General features: G+C 51.4%; 1 protein-coding gene across 3 annotated transcripts in view; it reads right to left on the reverse strand.

The window, feature by feature from the left end:
* LOC146045901 (uncharacterized) overlaps window positions 1–21,408 on the reverse strand; it is a 162,632-nt gene that overhangs the window by 91,783 nt on the left and 49,441 nt on the right. For 2 of the 3 annotated variants that reach the window (XM_083165023.1, XM_083165024.1), the window contains 2 exons: window positions 3,538–3,959; window positions 164–2,635 (listed from right to left, as the gene is read on the reverse strand). The exons of the other annotated variant lie outside the window; for it this stretch is intronic. In XM_083165023.1, the coding sequence (XP_083021149.1) occupies window positions 2,057–2,635; window positions 3,538–3,959 (1,001 nt within the window). In that variant the 3' untranslated portion in view covers window positions 164–2,056. Of the gene's footprint in view, window positions 1–163; window positions 2,636–3,537; window positions 3,960–21,408 lie in introns of those variants that run through there. 3 annotated transcript variants of the gene reach the window in all.

The following is a 21,408-nucleotide window of genomic DNA, read 5'->3' on the forward strand; positions in this document are numbered from 1 at the left end:
AGTGTGCTTTTATTTTTCCCATTCAGATTTTTGCATTATGGATTCTTTCCAGCAAGAATTCCTGTTTCCTACGCTGTACTCAGGGTGAGGAGGATGAGGGCCCAGCGTAGGAAGGCTCGGTCCTGCTGGACCAAGCAGTGGATCCTAGGCCGACAGGCGCGGTCTCATATGCCCCTGTTGATGGAGATTCGCGAGAATAATCCCCAGGATTATAGGAATTTTCTTCGCATGGACGATGAGACCTTCCAGGAGCTGCTGCGTCTTGTCACCCCCCTCATCCAGAAGCAGGATACCAAGTACCGCATGGCTATCCCTGCTGAGGACCGGCTGGTGGTGACCCTCAGGTTTCTGGCAACAGGACGATCGCTGGCGGACCTCAAGTTTGGAGCCATCATCTCCCCGCAAGCTTTGGGCCTGATTATACCGGAGACCTGTAAAGCGATTGTGAAGGTCCTGCAGCATCAGTATTGCAAGGTAAGGAAAAATGCAGCACACAATTGTAGTGAAAACATTATTTTTTTTATTAAAATAATTTAACCGTCAGATTCACAAATACTTATAAATGTATTTTTTCAAGTATAAATATAAAAAGTGCAAAAACAGTAATGCAAATACCCCCAAAAAAAACAACAATTGTAATGGCTTTGGTCTGCCATGAGGTAGAGATCAGTATGCCACATGGTGCTTGTAGCGCAGATAATGCATGTCCCCTCCACCTCACGTGGCGCATAGTGCAGATGCAATAGTCCCGGCCCCATTGATATGCACTATGCGCCACGTGGCCCTGTCCTTTGTCTGCACCACATGTACCATGTGCCATACTGCACATTGAGTACACATAATTTAAAAAAGTGCTTTGTGTTTTTTTTAAATATTGCTATAAAATGTTAATGAAGTTTGCAATGCGGTAAGGGGCGGTATGGCAGACGGCACATGTAGCGCAGACAATGAAAGCACCCTCATGCATGCATGGCACATAGTACAGAAGCATTGGTCCCGGCCCCATTGCTCTGCACTGTGCGCCACAGTAGCATGAAGGTCCTTTCTTTGTCTGCGCAACATGCACCATGTGCCATACTGCCCCATGCATGGACCTATAGCAAAAACACACATAATATATAAAACCTAGGCAAAGTGCCCTAACAAGTAAAAGAATTAACATAAAACCACAGAAATGCCTAATTGCCGTGCGTTAAGGGGCAGTATGGCAGACGGCACATGAAATGCCTAATTGCCGTGCGTTAAGGGGCAGTATGGCAGACGGCACATGTAGCGCAGACAATGAAAGCACCCTCATGCATGCATGGCACATAGTACAGAAGCATTGGTCCCGGCCCCATTGCTCTGCACTGTGCGCCACAGTATCATGAAGGTCCTTTCTTTGTCTGCGCAACATGCACCATGTGCCATACTGCCCCATGCATGGACCTATAGCAAAAACACACATAATATATAAAACCTAGGCAAAGTGCCCTAACAAGTAAAAGAATTAACATAAAACCACAGAAATGCCTAATTGCCGTGCGTTAAGGGGCAGTATGGCAGACGGCACATGAAATGCCTAATTGCCGTGCGTTAAGGGGCAGTATGGCAGACGGCACATGTAGCGCAGACAATGAAAGCTCCCTCATGCATGCATGGCACCTAGTACAGAAGCATTGGTCCCGGCCCCATTGCTCTGCACTGTGCGCCACAGTAGCATGAAGGTCCTTTCTTTGTCTGCGCAACATGCACCATGTGCCATACTGCCCCATGCATGGACCTATAGCAAAAACACACATAATATATAAAACCTAGGCAAAGTGCCCTAACAAGTATTAACATAAAACCAAACCAATGCCTCATTGCCTTGTGGTATGGAGCAGTATGACAGACGGTGCTTGTAGCGCAGATAATGAAAGGGCCATCAGGATTACCTGTTGCATACCGCAGATGCAATGGTCCCGGCCCCATTGTTCTGCGGTATGCAACAGGTCACCATAGCCATTATCTCCACGACAAGCACCGTGTGCCATACTACTCCATGCCAACTTTGAAATAATTGTATGGAATGTGCTTATAAATCTTGTAAAACCGGTGTTTCGTCTTGGTCCGTGCTGTCACTCAACAATGATGTATACAGGTGACTGTAGCGAGGAGGTGTAGCCGGTTGGGTACAGGATTGCGCACTCGGTGGGGTGGTTTCAGGCAATGAGGCAAGTGCTGGTGAGGGTACGGCACTACTAGTAGATGGCGTCTCCTGCCATGGGAGAAGTCCAACTAATTTGGTTTGAATTGTCAGAAGGCCAAGACGGCCCCTAAACAGGAGTTCGCTAGTGAGACGTTCGAACGCCATCTGTTGTTCCGGATTCAACTTCCGCAAGCCCTCAGCCACGTATTTGCCGAAGGTGTCATACTGGTCAGGGGGCCTACGCAGCACCTGCTCTGCTCGTATAAGTATATCATCATCCGGGTCTGAGTCAGGGACTGTCTTTGTCCTGCGTTTTTTCTTTTTTGAGAATAGTTGTGGCGGGGTGGGGGTTTCTGGCACTCCACAGATTGTTCCAGATGAGTCAATTGCAGGTGGCTCAGGGGTTGGCGATGGGGTTGGGGTAGGGGTTGAGGTGTGGCCAACCTCTTTCTCTGTGCTTGTTGTCTGTTGAAAAGAAAATAACAACAATTAGTTAACATCTCCTTTTCTTTTTTGTTCCAGTTCCCCAACACCGTGCAGGAGTGGCAAAACATCGCTGCTGAATTCGACGAGGCGTGGAACTTCCCTAATTGTGGAGGAGCCATTGATGGGAAACACGTCCGCATTAATCAGCCACCCCACAGTGGTTCCTACTACTTCAACTACAAGGGGTACTTCAGTATTGTGCTGATGGCTGTGGTTAATGCGAACTATGAATTCATCTTTGTGGATGTCGGCAGGAATGGGCGGGCTTCAGATGGTGGAACTTTGAAGGACACAAAGTTCTACCAGAGGCTCGCCTCCAACACCCTGCACTTGCCCACAGTCAAAGAAACGAAGCATGGGCTGAACTTTGTTTTCGTGGCGGACGAGGCATTTGGGCTTCATGAACACATCATGAAGCCCTATGCCAAACGTGGTCTTGACCACGACAAACGGGTCTTCAATTACAGGCTCTCCAGGGCACGGCGGCTTGTGGAAAGTGCATTTGGAATTATGGCTAGTAGATTCCGCATTTTCCACACAGCCATTAACCTGCGGCTGGATAAAATCGACTGGGCCGTCATGGCGTGCTGTGTCCTGCACAATCTACTTCGGCGCAAAGAAAGGGCCCATCGGCCCGGCAGGACCAGCACCACAGGAGGACCCAGACGAGCCTAGGGAGGTTGCACCAATCGTGTCCCTGGAGACGCCGGCCCAGCAGTACCAGGGGACAGCAAGAGCCAAACAGGTCAGGGACCAATATAAGGAGTACTTTAATGGCGAAGACCACATTTAAAAAATGATGGGACCGCAAAGGAATGCTCTATAGGAGCCTAAAACAAACAAAGGAGGAAGGGGTGTATACACATTGGACCAGTACTTACCGACAACGGCTGGGAACTTTCATCCAGGCCCACAAACACATCGTCTGCCTCACTCTCCACCATTAGGTAGAGTCCCGACCTTGGCACCTCATGGCTCAACGTGAAGGTCAGCAGGTTGTAGTACCATAAAGACGTCTCGTATACATCTGCAGTTCCTGCACCGGACCTTTTGGACGATTGAATTTTCTTGTGTTCTTTAAGGAACACGGTCCTCAAGTTCTGTATTTTTTTTCGGACCCAGTCCGCATCAGCCTCGGGATTGTAGCTCTTGCTGAATTGGGCCAGCTCCTGAAGCGCTTGAGCTCTTTTAATTTTATTGCTGTACTCCTTCGATTTAGTTTTCCAAAGGCAGTCCAGCTCCCTATATTTCTCAAGGAACGCCTCTATAAATTCGTGTTCCTTGGCAATCGCCTGGGCCATTTCTGTAAAAAATGAATAGATTTTGAAAAAACCTATGTACATACTTTTTGACAAAACAAGTTGTCTTCATATAAACAGTATATGTAAATATGTTTCAATACACTGTATATTATTATTAAGAATACATGTTTGGTTTCAAAATTATTAAACAAATTTTAATAAATATTATTATAATATTTTGTTTACAAAACTTTTTTAAATCCTGGGGGTGGGAGAACATCACCTGCAAAAGGGCAGCTGGATGGTAACATTATGCTTTGGGTAGTGGGTAGGCCGCAGGGGGGTGGGGTGGCCTGTGGTGGCATACTGTGTAGTGGGTAGGCCGCAGGGGAGCATAGTGGGCTGTGGTGGCATAATGCATCTGGGGCCTTTGCCATTGGTGGGCAGCGGGTACACGGGGGGGGGGGTGGACTGCAGTGGCCTGATAGCAATACACATTGGTGGGCAGCGGGTACACGGGGTGGTGGGGTGGACTGCAGTGGCCTGATAGCAATACACATTGGTGGGCAGCGGGTACACGGGGGGGTAGGGTGGACTGCAGTGGCCTGATATCAAAACACATTGGTGGGCAGCGGGTACACGGGGGGGTAGGGTGGACTGCAGTGGCCTGATCGCAAAACACATTGGTGGGCAGCGGGTACACGGGGGGTAGGGTGGACTGCAGTGGCCTGATCGCAAAACACATTGGTGGGCAGCGGGTACACGGGGGGGTAGGGTGGACTGCAGTGGCCTGACAAAAACATACCTGCAGTCCGGTGCACGCTGGAGCAGACGTTGTGTGATCTCTGCTGCATCCACGAGGCTCCAATATGGCTGCGGTGGGAGTGTCCTGGATCTCTGGCGTAAACAACCCGGATCGGATGGATGGTCGCTGTTGGGAAATCGATCATGCGCCGATGTATCGATTTCCTTATCTATTAATTACCTTATTTGACCTCAGTGTGAAGACCCCTTAGAGCTCCGTGAGAGTGTAACCTTATATGATATGACCAGTAACGATGACCACAGATACAAGGTTTAGCTCTGATTTAATGATGACAAAACGACATATTTATACATAACATACAGTGCTGGTTCAATTACATGATTGGTTAATATTTGGTGCAGAGGTAGGGGAATAACAGCATAGAGGTGGGGTGGCTTATACGTCGCCTTACAGGGGAGTGTAGTATTCGTAAGTTATGAGAAATCACAGAATGTACTATTCCTGACGAAAGTTACAAAGTACGGGCTAGCAAGCGAGAACTGGAAACAAGCCAGAACATAACTTCTTGAGATAAGCAAGAACAGAGACTATAACACAGAGAAACAAGATGGCTGATTAACCCTTCAAAGAGAAACAAGATGGCTGATTAACCCTTCAATCCCCTCTTAGAATCAATGTCCTTTTTAGACAATTTGATTCTTGTAGATGGCATCTTGTTTGGTACGGTGAATTTTGACATATTCACCATAATCTTCTGGTGAGGGAGGGCTTTTGGCAAGATCAGTGTACATAGCAGGTGTTACATTATCCAGGTACTTGGAACCAATCTTCTTGCATATGGAAAAGACACAATATCCTACTATCATAAGTACAATAATTACAATGAGGATAAATATGCCTATTTGTGTTAGTGCGTGTTTCCAATCATTTAACCATCCGAACCAGCTACTCCAGGGGTCCGTGATACCTGAGTTCTTCTTGAGTTCGATGGATAAATTTTCTAGATGTTTAATAGCTAGGGTAGTTTTTCCATTAGGACCTGTGTTGTCTGGGATATAAGTACAGCATCCATTAACCTTACCTATGTACACACAGGTTCCTCCTTTCTCGGCAAGCATCATATCTAAAGCCATGCGATTCTGAAATGTCATTTGTGATGTAGCTTCTAACTGTTCAGCAATACCTTTCAAAGCGTCCCTAGTATCATTAACGAAGCGCTGTTGATTATAATATATGTAATTTATCCAGTTCACATTTTTATTGATGGTTACCTGGGGAAGCAGGGACTCGAAGCCGGCAGCGACCTCATCACGAGCCTTAAATTCTTTAGGAACTCCCCGGGGAACACCAATAGTGTCTATGTATATGTGTGGATCGAAGCTTTCCTTTGGAGCTTCTCTTTTGTTTCTGGAGTTTGTGGTAGGTTTATTTGTGGGAGGAGGCTCAGACAAATCGGCTGGGAGAATGTGTATGGGCATAATGATCTTTGCCAGGGCACACTCTCCTTTCCAAGGATTGTCCAGCTTTGTCCTGAGTCTCATGTCTCCACAAATAAAATAAATGTCTCCTAATGATTTTTTCATGGTGGGTATACTGATATGTCTTCGTTCAGCACAATACCCATCAGGAAACAATTTCAGATCTACAGTGTTTTGTGCAGTGCTGTTTGAGTAATAACATGTATAATTACCAGGATAAATGGTTATGGTACTACCAGGATTGGTATTCTTTACCATTATGGGATATTCTTTCTTCCATTGTTCACATTTGGTTTCTTCTACAATAGTATCAGTATACAGGCTAAAGAAACATTTATCTTGGTCTGAAGGTATGTGTATGGGCACCGTACCCAAGTGGGGTCTGGATTTTCCACACACATAACAATCAGTTTGATTAACTTTACGTGCATTATATTTCATCCATTCTAGCCAATAATTTACGTCAGATAACCCAGTCTCTATGGCTATAGTGTCTTCGTAAGTGGGGTTGTTAATGGCTAACATTTCATTAAAAGTAGTGACATGTGGTTTAAAGAATGATGGTGGTGTTTTAGGTTTTACAGTGGTTTTGAGGGCGGTGTATTCTGGGTTATCATACATGTCTTTTAAATGAAATCTTCCCCTTGGGCCCCCGCTTTCTCCTGATTGATATTTACCCATGACATATAGTCCGGCATCGCCGGGGGCCGGGTTTTCTAGGTTAATGATAAATTGGCTATTGCAAGTGCCCTTTTTTCGTAGGGACATACGGGTTAGTAAGGATCGACCATGGGACCATTTCTGGAGGCCAACATCGGGGTGATATCCCCAGTTTTGGCTGATATCAAAGGCAGTGGTATCTGCTCTAGTGTTCCACCCAACAGCCCCCCATGAGTTGCAAGAATCTCCCCAGTAAGTACTAGTGACACAGATATATACGTGACTTACAGCGTGTGGTGTGTGGTGGATGTTACACAGCCAGGGCAGCGGTGGTTCTCCTCGATTCCCGCCTTGATTGTTTGAACAAGATACAATATCACAATAAGAAAATATAAAAGTAGCGACAGTCGTGCTAGAAGAATTATACCAGAAGGTAAAGCGTCCATCATTTTGGGTTATATCAACTTCAGCAAAACAATTATAAAGAACAAGCCCGAGTAAAATCACTAGGGCTAAGGTGGGGGGAGTCATATCCTGTAGCGTCGTCCTCGGCTTCAGAATGTTGTACCCCTGATTCCTCGTCACCTCCAGCCGGCAGGTCTTCTCCAGGTTGGAGGTCAGAGCCACTGGCCCCCGTTATTACCTCTCTCGTCCCGTCTGTGTCAGTCTCGGGATCGGTGTCGACCTCTATGTTGACGTGTGGTGGAGGTGGAATTTTCTTCACTCTGGATGCATGGATCCACGTTGGTCCTTCGTCGGTGAGGACAGCCGTCCTGGTAACCGCGACCACTTCTGTTTCTGGACCGTAGGTGAAATCTCCTGGATGTTTATTTCTGGGTAGGATCTTTACAACGACCTTGTCTCCAACCCTAAATGGGTGAGTGGGTATCTGTGGATGAGAAGGATTCTTAAAGATAACATTTTGTTCAACTTCATTAAGTTTCTGTATTAGGGATCTGACATACTCTTCTCTTATTATTTCTAAGTCTCCTTCTGTGGTAACTAAAGGGTTCTTTGCCCAGGGAGTGGGGAAAGGTCTGCCCATCAGTACTTCAAAGGGGGAGTAACCTAGAGTCTTTTGTGGAGTCATTCTCTGTGGGTGATATGGAATGTGAAACTTCCATTCTATTTGCAGTGCTTTGACTAGTTCTGCTGTGACTTTGGCTGTGAAGGCTGAACCTTTATCGCTATTGATTTGGAGCGGGCATCCTCAGCGCGGAATGATCTCTCGCGTGAGTATGCGGGCTACTGTTTTTGCATCTTCTGATTTAGTGGGATAAGCTTCCTGCATTATTGATATGTGTAAAATCTATTTGAAGATGTGTGAATGGTGTGGTTGGGTATTCTAGATGTTGGTGTCTTGCTTTATTTGGGTTGTTTGGGTTGTTTCTAAGACACACTATACATCTACTGATGTACTGTTTTACAAGTTCTTTGGCATTAGTAATGTAGAAATCATTGGAGAGGAGTAAAGTAGTTGTTACTATACTATGGTGTCCTACTCCGTGGTAATGTACTATGAACAATGATGCACTGGTTTGGGGTATACATGGTTTCCCCTCTTTGCAGATTAATCCAGTCCGTGGATTCTTCTGCAATATTGGATATGTTCAATCTGATAGATCTGAATTAGAGGCAGCAGCCTGTAATTCTGTCAGTAGGTATGTATCATCTAGCGAAGGAGGCGAGATGACAGCAAGAGTGAGGTTATATGTTGCTGTAGTGGCAGCACGTTTAGCAGCGGTATCAGCGAGAGCGTTGCCTTTGCTGATGTCATCCTTTCCTCCAGTGTGTGCTTTACAATGAAGGATGGCAATTTGAGATGGTAATGTAATTGCGTGTAAGAGATCTGTGATGAGTTGCGCATGTGATATGCCTTTCCCATCAGCGCCAGTGAAGCCTCGGCGTTGCCTGAACAACTCCGTAAGCGTATTTGGAGTCTGTGTAAATTGTGACAGGTTTGTTTTTTGTAAATGTGACAAGCTCGAGTGAGTGCAATGAGTTCTGCAGCTTGTGCTGACTGTAAGGGGACTGTCTTTGCTTCAAGGGTGGTGTTTGGAAGTTTAACCACTGCATATCCTGCCTGGTACGTGTTGTCATTGGGACGGCTGCAGGAGCCGTCAACAAATATTATGTCGGCATCGGGGATAGGCACAGTCGACATGTCTTGTCTGGGTGAAGTTTCTGAGTCAATTGTCAGAGTACAGTCATGTTGAGGCGGCGCCTCGTCGTCAGGTCCTTTAAGACCTAAAAGTGCGTTTAGTACAGGGACAGGTCCTTCTGAGTTTGTTGCGTATTTTACAGTGAGAGAAGGATTCCCTAGTAGGAGTACTTCATAGCCGCTGAGTCTTTGGGCAGACATGTGTTGTGTGTGTAGACCTTTGAGGATGGAGAGGACATTATGTGTGGTATGTAACACAGTAGGATGTCCTAATGTAAGTGATGTGGACATCTCAACAACCATTGCACAGGCAGCCAGTGCTCGAAGACAAGCTGGCATTCCTTGCACAGTGACAGGCATTACTTTTGAAAAAAAATGCGACAGGGCGCATTTTGCCTCCGTGAAGTTGGGTCAGTACACCCGCCATAGTTGTACATGTGTCCCTTGCAAACAAGTGAAATGATAACATATAGTCCGGGAGACCAAGCGCGGGACTCTGTACTAACATTTCTTTCAATTTTTTAAATGCAGAATACATTTCATCTGACCATTGTATAACCTTGGGTTTGTCTTTGAGTGTGCATTGTCTCAAGATATTATCATAGTAGGAACAATCAGAAATCCACTGTCTGCAGTAACTTACCATACCCAAGAAAGACAACATATCCTTCTGGGTAGTTGGGGTGACCAGGCCCAATACAGACTGTATGCGTTGTGGACTGATTTTCCTTTCTCCCTCAGAGAGTACAAAACCCAGGTAATTGACATGCGTTTTACACCATTGCAATTTTGCTCTTGACACTTTGTGTCCACATTAACAATGAAATTCCATTTAACCGGCTGGCCTCCTCGGTGACACTACAGAGAAGCAGATCATCTGCATACTGTAGCAGGACAGAACTATGGGGGGGGTGCCATGGAGCCAATGTGGCTTGGAGGACTATGCTATAGACCACGGGAGAGTCAATATAGCCTTGGGGTAAACGACACCACATTAATTGTTTACCTTTAAATGAAAAAGCAAAGAGTAATTGGGTCTCTGTGTCAATAGGAATACTTGAAAAACGCATTTTTTTTTTTTTTTTAAGTCTATGACACTAAAGAAAGCTGCGTTTGCAGGGATGGCTGAGATGAGTGAATTGATGTCAGGTACTATGGGTGCAATAGGAACAGTCTTTTGCAGTTCACCATCATAGTTAAGGGAACATAGAACACTGGTAGTGGCCCCACTGTCCACCAGGAAGGACAGTCCCTCATCATCTACATATAATGTGATGAGGGGAGAATCTTCCCAGTGAGTAGTGAACTGTACAAAAGATGGAATACCCTCCTCCGGGCCCCGTCAATGGGTAGGGTCGGTCCAGTCAACTCTGAAAAGTACGCTTTCTTGAGGTGGTGTAGGACCCTGTCGGGAAAGCCCTTGTTGGGGTCTTGGCGTGCAAGGTTGTTGTGGTTTCCGAGAAGGGAAAGGGCAATCTCTAGCCCAGTGTGTGTTCTGGCCACAGTTGAAACAAGTAGTCTGTTTATGAACTGCGCCAGTGTTGTTGTAATCCCTGGTGTATGGTGGTGCACGAAAGGTTTGGTTCTGTGGAGGCCTTAAAGGTCTCCTGTTACTTTGTGGGGGTCCCCTATTTTGTCTATTGGGCGGACCCTTATTACTGTTCTGGAAGTTGTGAGTAGAGGAAACTGCAGTTTTCCTCATGTCAAAACAACCAGCTGATTCTTTCTCATACAAATGATCACTGAATTGTGGGCATGTCTCGTTAGGTAGGGGAGGTGGATATGTTACAGTCTTTTTACTTTGTTTTGAATCCATGTTTATGTACAGTTCTATTATGATTCCGTGTGAATGTTTTCCACTTTTTGATTTGTTGTTGATGACTATAATCTTCACTAAGATCTATGAAGTTTAGAATCTGGCTACTTTCTGGTAATTGTTTTATTTGTTCAATAGATTTTGGGCAAATAATGGGATAGGTGAAAAGATTGATTGGTAGATCTGTCACGAAGAAAGGATAGAGTTGATCAATATATTTACTGGTGATTTCTGTGCGTAAGTGACAACCTACTATGAGGACTGCCTCACACACAGTGCCATTAGAGAATGTTTTAATTGTGGATTTAAATCTTATCCTTTGTTTGTTGACAGATACCAATATTGGATAATATTCTGGATTCTTATACCACAATATTAAACTACTTTGGCAACTATTGCAATTTCCTATCGGTGGACATTCATAATCTGACATGTAATATGAGAGCGTGAAAAGATTCAAAGTGTATTAGATCAGGGGCACCGTCACAGAGAGGCAGGTAAAACCTGTTGCAGCAGACTGTGAGGGTTAGTCTTTATCCAAACACTTATAGAATCATGTATTCACTTTAGACATCTCATAAATTGTTATTTATATATGGTTTGTTAGTGGAACCACAGACTGTCTACGTGACAGTGGATAGAGTCCAGTGGTTATAATGTGAAAACTGTATATGAAGCCTCACGTTGCGTTACTCCGAAGGGGAGAACATAAGTCCGCAAGTCTGTTGGCATACAGTAATCAATGAGACAATAGAGTTATTGTGCGTGAACTTACCAACCGCACGGTTTACAAAGAAATACAGATATCACAAGTGTGTATACTTACCAATCACACAAGGATATTGAAATAAGAAAAACTTATACTTCAAACTAAACATAGTAAAGAAATTTGGCCAATGAAATAGTGGGTGTTCAAAATGAGGTTCTATTTGGATAAAGACCCGTGGTCTCTTCGTACACCAAGTACGGTATCTGATCCTAGATCAGTGTGTACACAAAACAAAGATAGAAGATTTTAACTTCTATGAACTGACATCCGATATCCCCCAGGGATAGAGTCATAGGTTCAGGATCGAGTTTGTCCGTAACCTCACAGCGGTCTCAGATTAGACTTTTGGAGTCTGCTGACAACCGTGTAGGAATGAACTTCGAATCCCGCGGCGAGCCCCCAGCTCTGTTGGGAAATCGATCATGCGCCGATGTATCGATTTCCTTATCTATTAATTACCTTATTTGACCTCAGTGTGAAGACCCCTTAGAGCTCCGTGAGAGTGTAACCTTATATGATATGACCAGTAACGATGACCACAGATACAAGGTTTAGCTCTGATTTAATGATGACAAAACGACATATTTATACATAACATACAGTGCTGGTTCAATTACATGATTGGTTAATATTTGGTGCAGAGGTAGGGGAATAACAGCATAGAGGTGGGGTGGCTTATACGTCGCCTTACAGGGGAGTGTAGTATTCGTAAGTTATGAGAAATCACAGAATGTACTATTCCTGACGAAAGTTACAAAGTACGGGCTAGCAAGCGAGAACTGGAAACAAGCCAGAACATAACTTCTTGAGATAAGCAAGAACAGAGACTATAACACAGAGAAACAAGATGGCTGATTAACCCTTCAGTCGCGACGACGTAAGCGCACACAATGTGCTAACGATGTGCATAAAATCAGCACACAATCAGCGGTCGGATCGGCTGATTCTGCTGCAGGAGGCAAAATCTCCAATGCGACATACGACGTGCCGGGAGCGCGCATCCAATCGCAAACGACCAGGATCGTGAGTAAAATACAAACGATTGTGCACCAATTCAGGCACAACCGTCGTTACAACCGTCGAAATTTGCCCTAATCGTGCCCTAATCGTTCTGGTGTGTACCAGGCCTTACAGTGGTTTGGTGTGATGCGCAGCATCCCGGGTGTGCTGTGGTGCGAGTCCAAAAGGAGTTGTGGGTGAGACAGAGAAGCGCTACAGGTGGCGGGGAGTACCACCTTATCCCTGGTGCTTGTGCCCCTCCTTCCTGATATTGCCACATAGTCCTTACGCTGCCATCTCTGCCCATGGCATTCCTCCGCCCCACGAGGCTGCCCCATAGAATTCCACTGCCCATAGTATTCCTTCCCTTCCTCCGCCCCTAGCATTATGCTGCCCACTCTGCCCCCTAGCATTCCACTGCCCACACTTAGGTCGACAGTCATTAGGTCAACACCGTTGGGTCGACAGGTAGCAAGGTCGACATGTGTGAAGGTCAACAGGTGTCTAGGTCGACATGGGACAAGGTCGACATGGGTTTTGGTCGACAAATGCATTAGGTATACATGGGTTAGGTCGACAGTTCGACATGGTTTTTTTTTCACTTTTTTTTACCCAAATGTCGAACCAGTCGACATGGACGCAGTTGGAAGTCAACTGCAGCCCCTCGCATCACTTGCTTCGGGCACGGCGCCTCGCTGCGCTCGGCACACTATTTTACTCTCCCACCATGCCCTAGTGGATGGTAGGGCATGAAATACCACCTGTCGGCACAAAAAACAGTGTAAAAACCCATATCGACCTAACCCATGTCGACCTAGACACCTGTCGACCTTCATCCATGTTGACCTTGCTGCCTGTCGACCCAACAGTGTTGACCTAATGACTGTCGACTTAACTGTGGTCGATAATACGACCGTATCCCGAGTTCATCACGGGTGGAGGGTAAGTGTTAAATGTACTCTATGATATATATATATATATATACTAGGTGATTCATCGCGCCCTACGGGCGCTCTTCACACCGGCGTAAGGGGCTACGCCCCTTAATTTGTGAACATTTGTATTGTGAGAAATATGGTTAGAATTGTATGAAACATGCCCTGTATTGCAGCTTCTGGCAGTGGGTGAGGGTCCAGCGTGGCAGCACAGGAGTACAGGACGGTGGCCCTGAGTCAGTGTCTCCTTCTACTGGGTGGGAGTTAGGGTGCATGAGAGCAGGAGGCTGGGCTATGAGGTATGATAGGGGTATGTGGGCAACACAGCGTCAGCGATTACCCAGTGGTGGAAGTTACGGTTCAGGAGAGCAGGAAGCTGGGTAGTGATAGGGGTGTGTGGGCATACGGGGGACTAAAGAGGGTGGTGGACACTGTGGAGCTTCTGCCAGTGGGTGAGGGTCCAGCGTGGCAGCACAGAAATACAGGAGTCCATACCTCCCAACTTTTCATATGAAGAAGTAGGGACACTCGCGCGACGAAGCCGCGCGAGCGCCCGAAAAGGGGGCGTGGCGTATGCAAATGAGGGCGCGGCTTATGCTAATTAGCCGCGACCTCATTTTCATACGAGAATAGACGCTGTGCGCATGCGCACAGCGTCTATTCTACTACATTGGGGGGTCTCCCAACTGCCACCCCCCGCAGCGGGACAATGCCTGCCGCGGGTGGGACGTCGGGACAGGACCCGAAAATCGGGACTGTCCCGACGGAATCGTGACAGTTGGGAGGTATGGGAGTCAGTGTCTCCTCCGACTGGGTGGGAGTTAGGGTGCATGAGAGCAGGAGGCTGGGCGGTAAAGCATGATAGGGGAATGTGGGCAACAAAGGGTGAGTGGGTCTCCACTGGTGGAAGTTACGGGGCAGGAGAACAGGAGGCAGGGCAGTGTCCTCCCACATTGATGGCAAAAGTATTCAACATCGGCCATAAACCATCGATTATTTGAAAATCATTGATGGTCGATGGGCATCCCTAGAACTGGAGGACAGTATGCAGCTCCCGGCAGTGGGTGAGCGTCTCCTCCCACTGGGAGGGAGTGAGCGTGCATGAGAGCAGGAGGCTGTATAATAGTGGTATGTGGGCAAGACATTGATAAAAGTTGTGGCGCTGGTGCAGAGGGCAGTGGGGAAACCTGCAGTGCGTCAGCCAGGGCCGGATTTCCCACCTAGGAGCGGTACCTGCTTGTGGTGGTACAGGATCCCCCATTGTCATGGGGGTACGTGAAATGCGGGAGCGGGGGCCGCGGTGGTCCGCTGGGGGGTGGATTTGCCGGAAGGGGGTCAGGGGGGTCTGCAAATTGCGGGAGGGGGGGGTGGTGTGTGGGGATCCGCAGTTAGCGGGAGGGGGCGGGGGTCCGCAAATCGTGGGCGGGGGGGCTTGAATCGTGGGAAGGGGGGTCCGCAAATTGCGGGAGGGGGGTTGTCGGGGTTAGTGAATTGCAGGAGGGGGGGTTGCGGAGGTCCATGAATTGCAGGAGGGGCACGTGGGGTGCCGTGAGTCAAGGGGGGGTGGTGCGGGGGTCCGTGAATCACGGGAGGGGTCATGAATCGCAGGAGGGGGGGTCGTGGGGGGGCTTTGAATTGCAGGAGGGGGGGTGTGGGGGGTTGCCGTGAATTGCATGATGGGGGCGTGAATCAAGGGTGGGTGGGCGCAGGGGGGTGGTGCGGGGGTCCGTGAATCGCGAAAGGGGGCATGAATCGCAGGAGGGGGGGTCATGGGGGGTTGCGAATCGCAGGAAGGGGGGTGTGGAGGGTGCCGTGAATTGGGTGAGGGGGGCATGAATTGCGGGAGGGGGGGTCCCCGAATGTGTGAATTACGGGGCGATCGCAAATCGCGAGAGGTGCCGAGGGGGCCCGCAAATCGCGGGAGGGGGGCGCTATGGGGGGTTCCGTGAATCGCGGGAGGGGGGGTCGTGGGGGGTTGCGAATCGCAGGAAGGGGGGTGTGGGGGTGCCGTGAATTGCGTGAGGGGGGCATGAATCGCGGGAGGTGGGGTCCCCGAATGTGTGAATTAGGGGGCGGTGGCAAATTGCGAGAAGTGCCGAGGGGGCCCGCAAATCGCGGGAGGGGGGGCGCTACGGGGGGTTCCGTGAATCGCGGGAGGGGGCAGCGCGAATTGCGGGAGGGGGGGTCGCAAATCGCAGTAGGGGGGGTGCCGTGAATCGCGGGAGGGGGGCTCGCGGGGGGCCCTTTTAATGCCGGGAGGGGGGGGGTCGCAGGGGTTCCGCGAATCGCAGGAGGGGAGGATGCAGGGGTCCTGCGAATCGCGGGAGGGAGGGGTCGCGGGGGTCCCGCGTCTTGCGGGAGGGGGTGGTCGCGGAGGTCCAGCGAATCGCGGGAGGGGGTGGTCGCGGGGGTCCCGCGAATCGCGGGAGGGGGTCGCGGGGGTCCCGAGAATCGCGGGATGGGGGTCGCGGGGGTCCCGCGAATCACGAGAGGGGGGGTGGAGGGGGGAAGCGGGGGTCCCGCGAATCGCGGGAGGGGGGGTGCGGGGTCCCGTGAATCGCGGGAGGCGGGGTCATGGGGGTTCCGCAAATCGCGGGAGGGGGGGTCGCGGGGGTCCCGCGAATTGCGGTAGGGGGGGTCGCGGGGGTCCCGCGATTCGCGGGAGGGGGGGTCGCGGGGGTCCCGCGAATCGCGGGAGGGGGGGTCGCGGGGGGTCGCGCGAATCGCGCGAGGGGGGGGGTCGCGGGGGGTCCCGCGAAACGCGGGAGGGGGGGTCGCGGGGGTCCCGCGAATCGCAGGAGGGGGGTCGCGGGGGGTCCCGCGAATCGCGGGAGGGGGGTCGCGGGGGTCCTGGCAGAGGGTAGGGATGTGCAGGAGTAATGGTGGATGGTGGCTGTGGAGTAATGGTGGATGGTGGGCGTGTACTGTAGCCCTGGCTGGGCGGGGGGAGGTGATGTCAAGGGGGTGGAACGTCAGACACATGAAAGTGAAACTGTTCTACACAGGAACGTTCTCCACAGGGGTTGAGTGACAGATCTGGCTAAATATATAAGAGATGTAGTTTTGTATTTGTTATTTGATCCTGAAGACGGGGGCTGCGACCCCCCATCTCCTATGGATTAAAATTTGTCCTACCTTTTCTACAAACAATACAGTCTCTGAATGCCGCTTTCTTCGTTCATCTCTCTCTCTCTCAGAAAGAATAAGCAGCACTCACCAGTCTGTAGTTGAATGGAGGTACAACCTCCATTGGCAGACCTCTCCCACTGCCCACTCTGCCCATAGTATTCCTTCCCTTCCTCCGCCCCTAGCATTAAGCTCAGTGTTGCCGACCCTCCCGGAATTCCCGGGAGTCTCCCGAAAATCGGGTCCCCTTCCCGGCCCCCCCGGAAGGGTCGGAAACCCTCCCGGAATCTGTGGGACCCCCCTGAGCCCCCCGAATCGCGGCATGTAAATGCGCAATCCGCGGGTCTCAGGGGAGGGGGCGGAGCTAAAATGGCACAATCAGTCAGTGGATATCAGTCATTTCTACTACTGTATTTCTCGTAATGGGGGCGGGACTTAATGACATCACCGTCAAGCCCCGCCCCCGATTGGGTTAGGAAAGTCTCCTCTCCGGGCTTCTCCCAGAGAGGAGCATTAAAAAGTCAGCAACCCTGATTGGTGGGCAGCGGGTACACGGGGGGGTAGGGTGGACTGCAGTGGCCTGACAAAAACATACCTGCAGTCCGGTGCACGCTGGAGCAGACGTTGTGTGATCTCTGCTGCATCCACGAGGCTCCAATATGGCTGCGGTGGGAGTGTCCTGGATCTCTGGCGTAAACAACCCGGATCGGATGGATGGTCGCGACGACGTAAGCGCACACAATGTGCTAACGATGTGCATAAAATCAGCACACAATCAGCGGTCGGATCGGCTGATTCTGCTGCAGGAGGCAAAATCTCCAATGCGACATACGACGTGCCGGGAGCGCGCATCCAATCGCAAACGACCAGGATCGTGAGTAAAATACAAACGATTGTGCACCAATTCAGGCACAACCGTCGTTACAACCGTCGAAATTTGCCCTAATCGTGCCCTAATCGTTCTGGTGTGTACCAGGCCTTACAGTGGTTTGGTGTGATGCGCAGCATCCCGGGTGTGCTGTGGTGCGAGTCCAAAAGGAGTTGTGGGTGAGACAGAGAAGCGCTACAGGTGGCGGGGAGTACCACCTTATCCCTGGTGCTTGTGCCCCTCCTTCCTGATATTGCCACATAGTCCTTACGCTGCCATCTCTGCCCATGGCATTCCTCCGCCCCACGAGGCTGCCCCATAGAATTCCACTGCCCATAGTATTCCTTCCCTTCCTCCGCCCCTAGCATTATGCTGCCCACTCTGCCCCCTAGCATTCCACTGCCCACACTTAGGTCGACAGTCATTAGGTCAACACCGTTGGGTCGACAGGTAGCAAGGTCGACATGTGTGAAGGTCAACAGGTGTCTAGGTCGACATGGGACAAGGTCGACATGGGTTTTGGTCGACAAATGCATTAGGTATACATGGGTTAGGTCGACAGTTCGACATGGTTTTTTTTTCACTTTTTTTTACCCAAATGTCGAACCAGTCGACATGGACGCAGTTGGAAGTCAACTGCAGCCCCTCGCATCACTTGCTTCGGGCACGGCGCCTCGCTGCGCTCGGCACACTATTTTACTCTCCCACCATGCCCTAGTGGATGGTAGGGCATGAAATACCACCTGTCGGCACAAAAAACAGTGTAAAAACCCATATCGACCTAACCCATGTCGACCTAGACACCTGTCGACCTTCATCCATGTTGACCTTGCTGCCTGTCGACCCAACAGTGTTGACCTAATGACTGTCGACTTAACTGTGGTCGATAATACGACCGTATCCCGAGTTCATCACGGGTGGAGGGTAAGTGTTAAATGTACTCTATGATATATATATATATATATATACTAGGTGATTCATCGCGCCCTACGGGCGCTCTTCACACCGGCGTAAGGGGCTACGCCCCTTAATTTGTGAACATTTGTATTGTGAGAAATATGGTTAGAATTGTATGAAACATGCCCTGTATTGCAGCTTCTGGCAGTGGGTGAGGGTCCAGCGTGGCAGCACAGGAGTACAGGACGGTGGCCCTGAGTCAGTGTCTCCTTCTACTGGGTGGGAGTTAGGGTGCATGAGAGCAGGAGGCTGGGCTATGAGGTATGATAGGGGTATGTGGGCAACACAGCGTCAGCGATTACCCAGTGGTGGAAGTTACGGTTCAGGAGAGCAGGAAGCTGGGTAGTGATAGGGGTGTGTGGGCATACGGGGGACTAAAGAGGGTGGTGGACACTGTGGAGCTTCTGCCAGTGGGTGAGGGTCCAGCGTGGCAGCACAGAAATACAGGAGTCCATACCTCCCAACTTTTCATATGAAGAAGTAGGGACACTCGCGCGACGAAGCCGCGCGAGCGCCCGAAAAGGGGGCGTGGCGTATGCAAATGAGGGCGCGGCTTATGCTAATTAGCCGCGACCTCATTTTCATACGAGAATAGACGCTGTGCGCATGCGCACAGCGTCTATTCTACTACATTGGGGGGTCTCCCAACTGCCACCCCCCGCAGCGGGACAATGCCTGCCGCGGGTGGGACGTCGGGACAGGACCCGAAAATCGGGACTGTCCCGACGGAATCGTGACAGTTGGGAGGTATGGGAGTCAGTGTCTCCTCCGACTGGGTGGGAGTTAGGGTGCATGAGAGCAGGAGGCTGGGCGGTAAAGCATGATAGGGGAATGTGGGCAACAAAGGGTGAGTGGGTCTCCACTGGTGGAAGTTACGGGGCAGGAGAACAGGAGGCAGGGCAGTGTCCTCCCACATTGATGGCAAAAGTATTCAACATCGGCCATAAACCATCGATTATTTGAAAATCATTGATGGTCGATGGGCATCCCTAGAACTGGAGGACAGTATGCAGCTCCCGGCAGTGGGTGAGCGTCTCCTCCCACTGGGAGGGAGTGAGCGTGCATGAGAGCAGGAGGCTGTATAATAGTGGTATGTGGGCAAGACATTGATAAAAGTTGTGGCGCTGGTGCAGAGGGCAGTGGGGAAACCTGCAGTGCGTCAGCCAGGGCCGGATTTCCCACCTAGGAGCGGTACCTGCTTGTGGTGGTACAGGATCCCCCATTGTCATGGGGGTACGTGAAATGCGGGAGCGGGGGCCGCGGTGGTCCGCTGGGGGGTGGATTTGCCGGAAGGGGGTCAGGGGGGTCTGCAAATTGCGGGAGGGGGGGGTGGTGTGTGGGGATCCGCAGTTAGCGGGAGGGGGCGGGGGTCCGCAAATCGTGGGCGGGGGGGCTTGAATCGTGGGAAGGGGGGTCCGCAAATTGCGGGAGGGGGGTTGTCGGGGTTAGTGAATTGCAGGAGGGGGGGTTGCGGAGGTCCATGAATTGCAGGAGGGGCACGTGGGGTGCCGTGAGTCAAGGGGGGGTGGTGCGGGGGTCCGTGAATCACGGGAGGGGTCATGAATCGCAGGAGGGGGGGTCGTGGGGGGGCTTTGAATTGCAGGAGGGGGGGTGTGGGGGGTTGCCGTGAATTGCATGATGGGGGCGTGAATCAAGGGTGGGTGGGCGCAGGGGGGTGGTGCGGGGGTCCGTGAATCGCGAAAGGGGGCATGAATCGCAGGAGGGGGGGTCATGGGGGGTTGCGAATCGCAGGAAGGGGGGTGTGGAGGGTGCCGTGAATTGGGTGAGGGGGGCATGAATTGCGGGAGGGGGGGTCCCCGAATGTGTGAATTACGGGGCGATCGCAAATCGCGAGAGGTGCCGAGGGGGCCCGCAAATCGCGGGAGGGGGGCGCTATGGGGGGTTCCGTGAATCGCGGGAGGGGGGGTCGTGGGGGGTTGCGAATCGCAGGAAGGGGGGTGTGGGGGTGCCGTGAATTGCGTGAGGGGGGCATGAATCGCGGGAGGTGGGGTCCCCGAATGTGTGAATTAGGGGGCGGTGGCAAATTGCGAGAAGTGCCGAGGGGGCCCGCAAATCGCGGGAGGGGGGGCGCTACGGGGGGTTCCGTGAATCGCGGGAGGGGGCAGCGCGAATTGCGGGAGGGGGGGTCGCAAATCGCAGTAGGGGGGGTGCCGTGAATCGCGGGAGGGGGGCTCGCGGGGGGCCCTTTTAATGCCGGGAGGGGGGGGGTCGCAGGGGTTCCGCGAATCGCAGGAGGGGAGGATGCAGGGGTCCTGCGAATCGCGGGAGGGAGGGGTCGCGGGGGTCCCGCGTCTTGCGGGAGGGGGTGGTCGCGGAGGTCCAGCGAATCGCGGGAGGGGGTGGTCGCGGGGGTCCCGCGAATCGCGGGAGGGGGTCGCGGGGGTCCCGAGAATCGCGGGATGGGGGTCGCGGGGGTCCCGCGAATCACGAGAGGGGGGGTGGAGGGGGGAATCGGGGGTCCCGCGAATCGCGGGAGGGGGGGTGCGGGGTCCCGTGAATCGCGGGAGGCGGGGTCATGGGGGTTCCGCAAATCGCGGGAGGGGGGGTCGCGGGGGTCCCGCGAATTGCGGTAGGGGGGGTCGCGGGGGTCCCGCGATTCGCGGGAGGGGGGGTCGCGGGGGTCCCGCGAATCGCGGGAGGGGGGGTCGCGGGGGGTCGCGCGAATCGCGCGAGGGGGGGGGTCGCGGGGGGTCCCGCGAAACGCGGGAGGGGGGGTCGCGGGGGTCCCGCGAATCGCAGGAGGGGGGTCGCGGGGGGTCCCGCGAATCGCGGGAGGGGGGTCGCGGGGGTCCTGGCAGAGGGTAGGGATGTGCAGGAGTAATGGTGGATGGTGGCTGTGGAGTAATGGTGGATGGTGGGCGTGTACTGTAGCCCTGGCTGGGCGGGGGGAGGTGATGTCAAGGGGGTGGAACGTCAGACACATGAAAGTGAAACTGTTCTACACAGGAACGTTCT

Source organism: Crinia signifera, chromosome 11 (assembly GCF_055691185.1).
Source record: "Crinia signifera chromosome 11, ASM5569118v1, whole genome shotgun sequence".
NCBI classification, from domain to species: domain Eukaryota; kingdom Metazoa; phylum Chordata; class Amphibia; order Anura; family Myobatrachidae; genus Crinia; species Crinia signifera.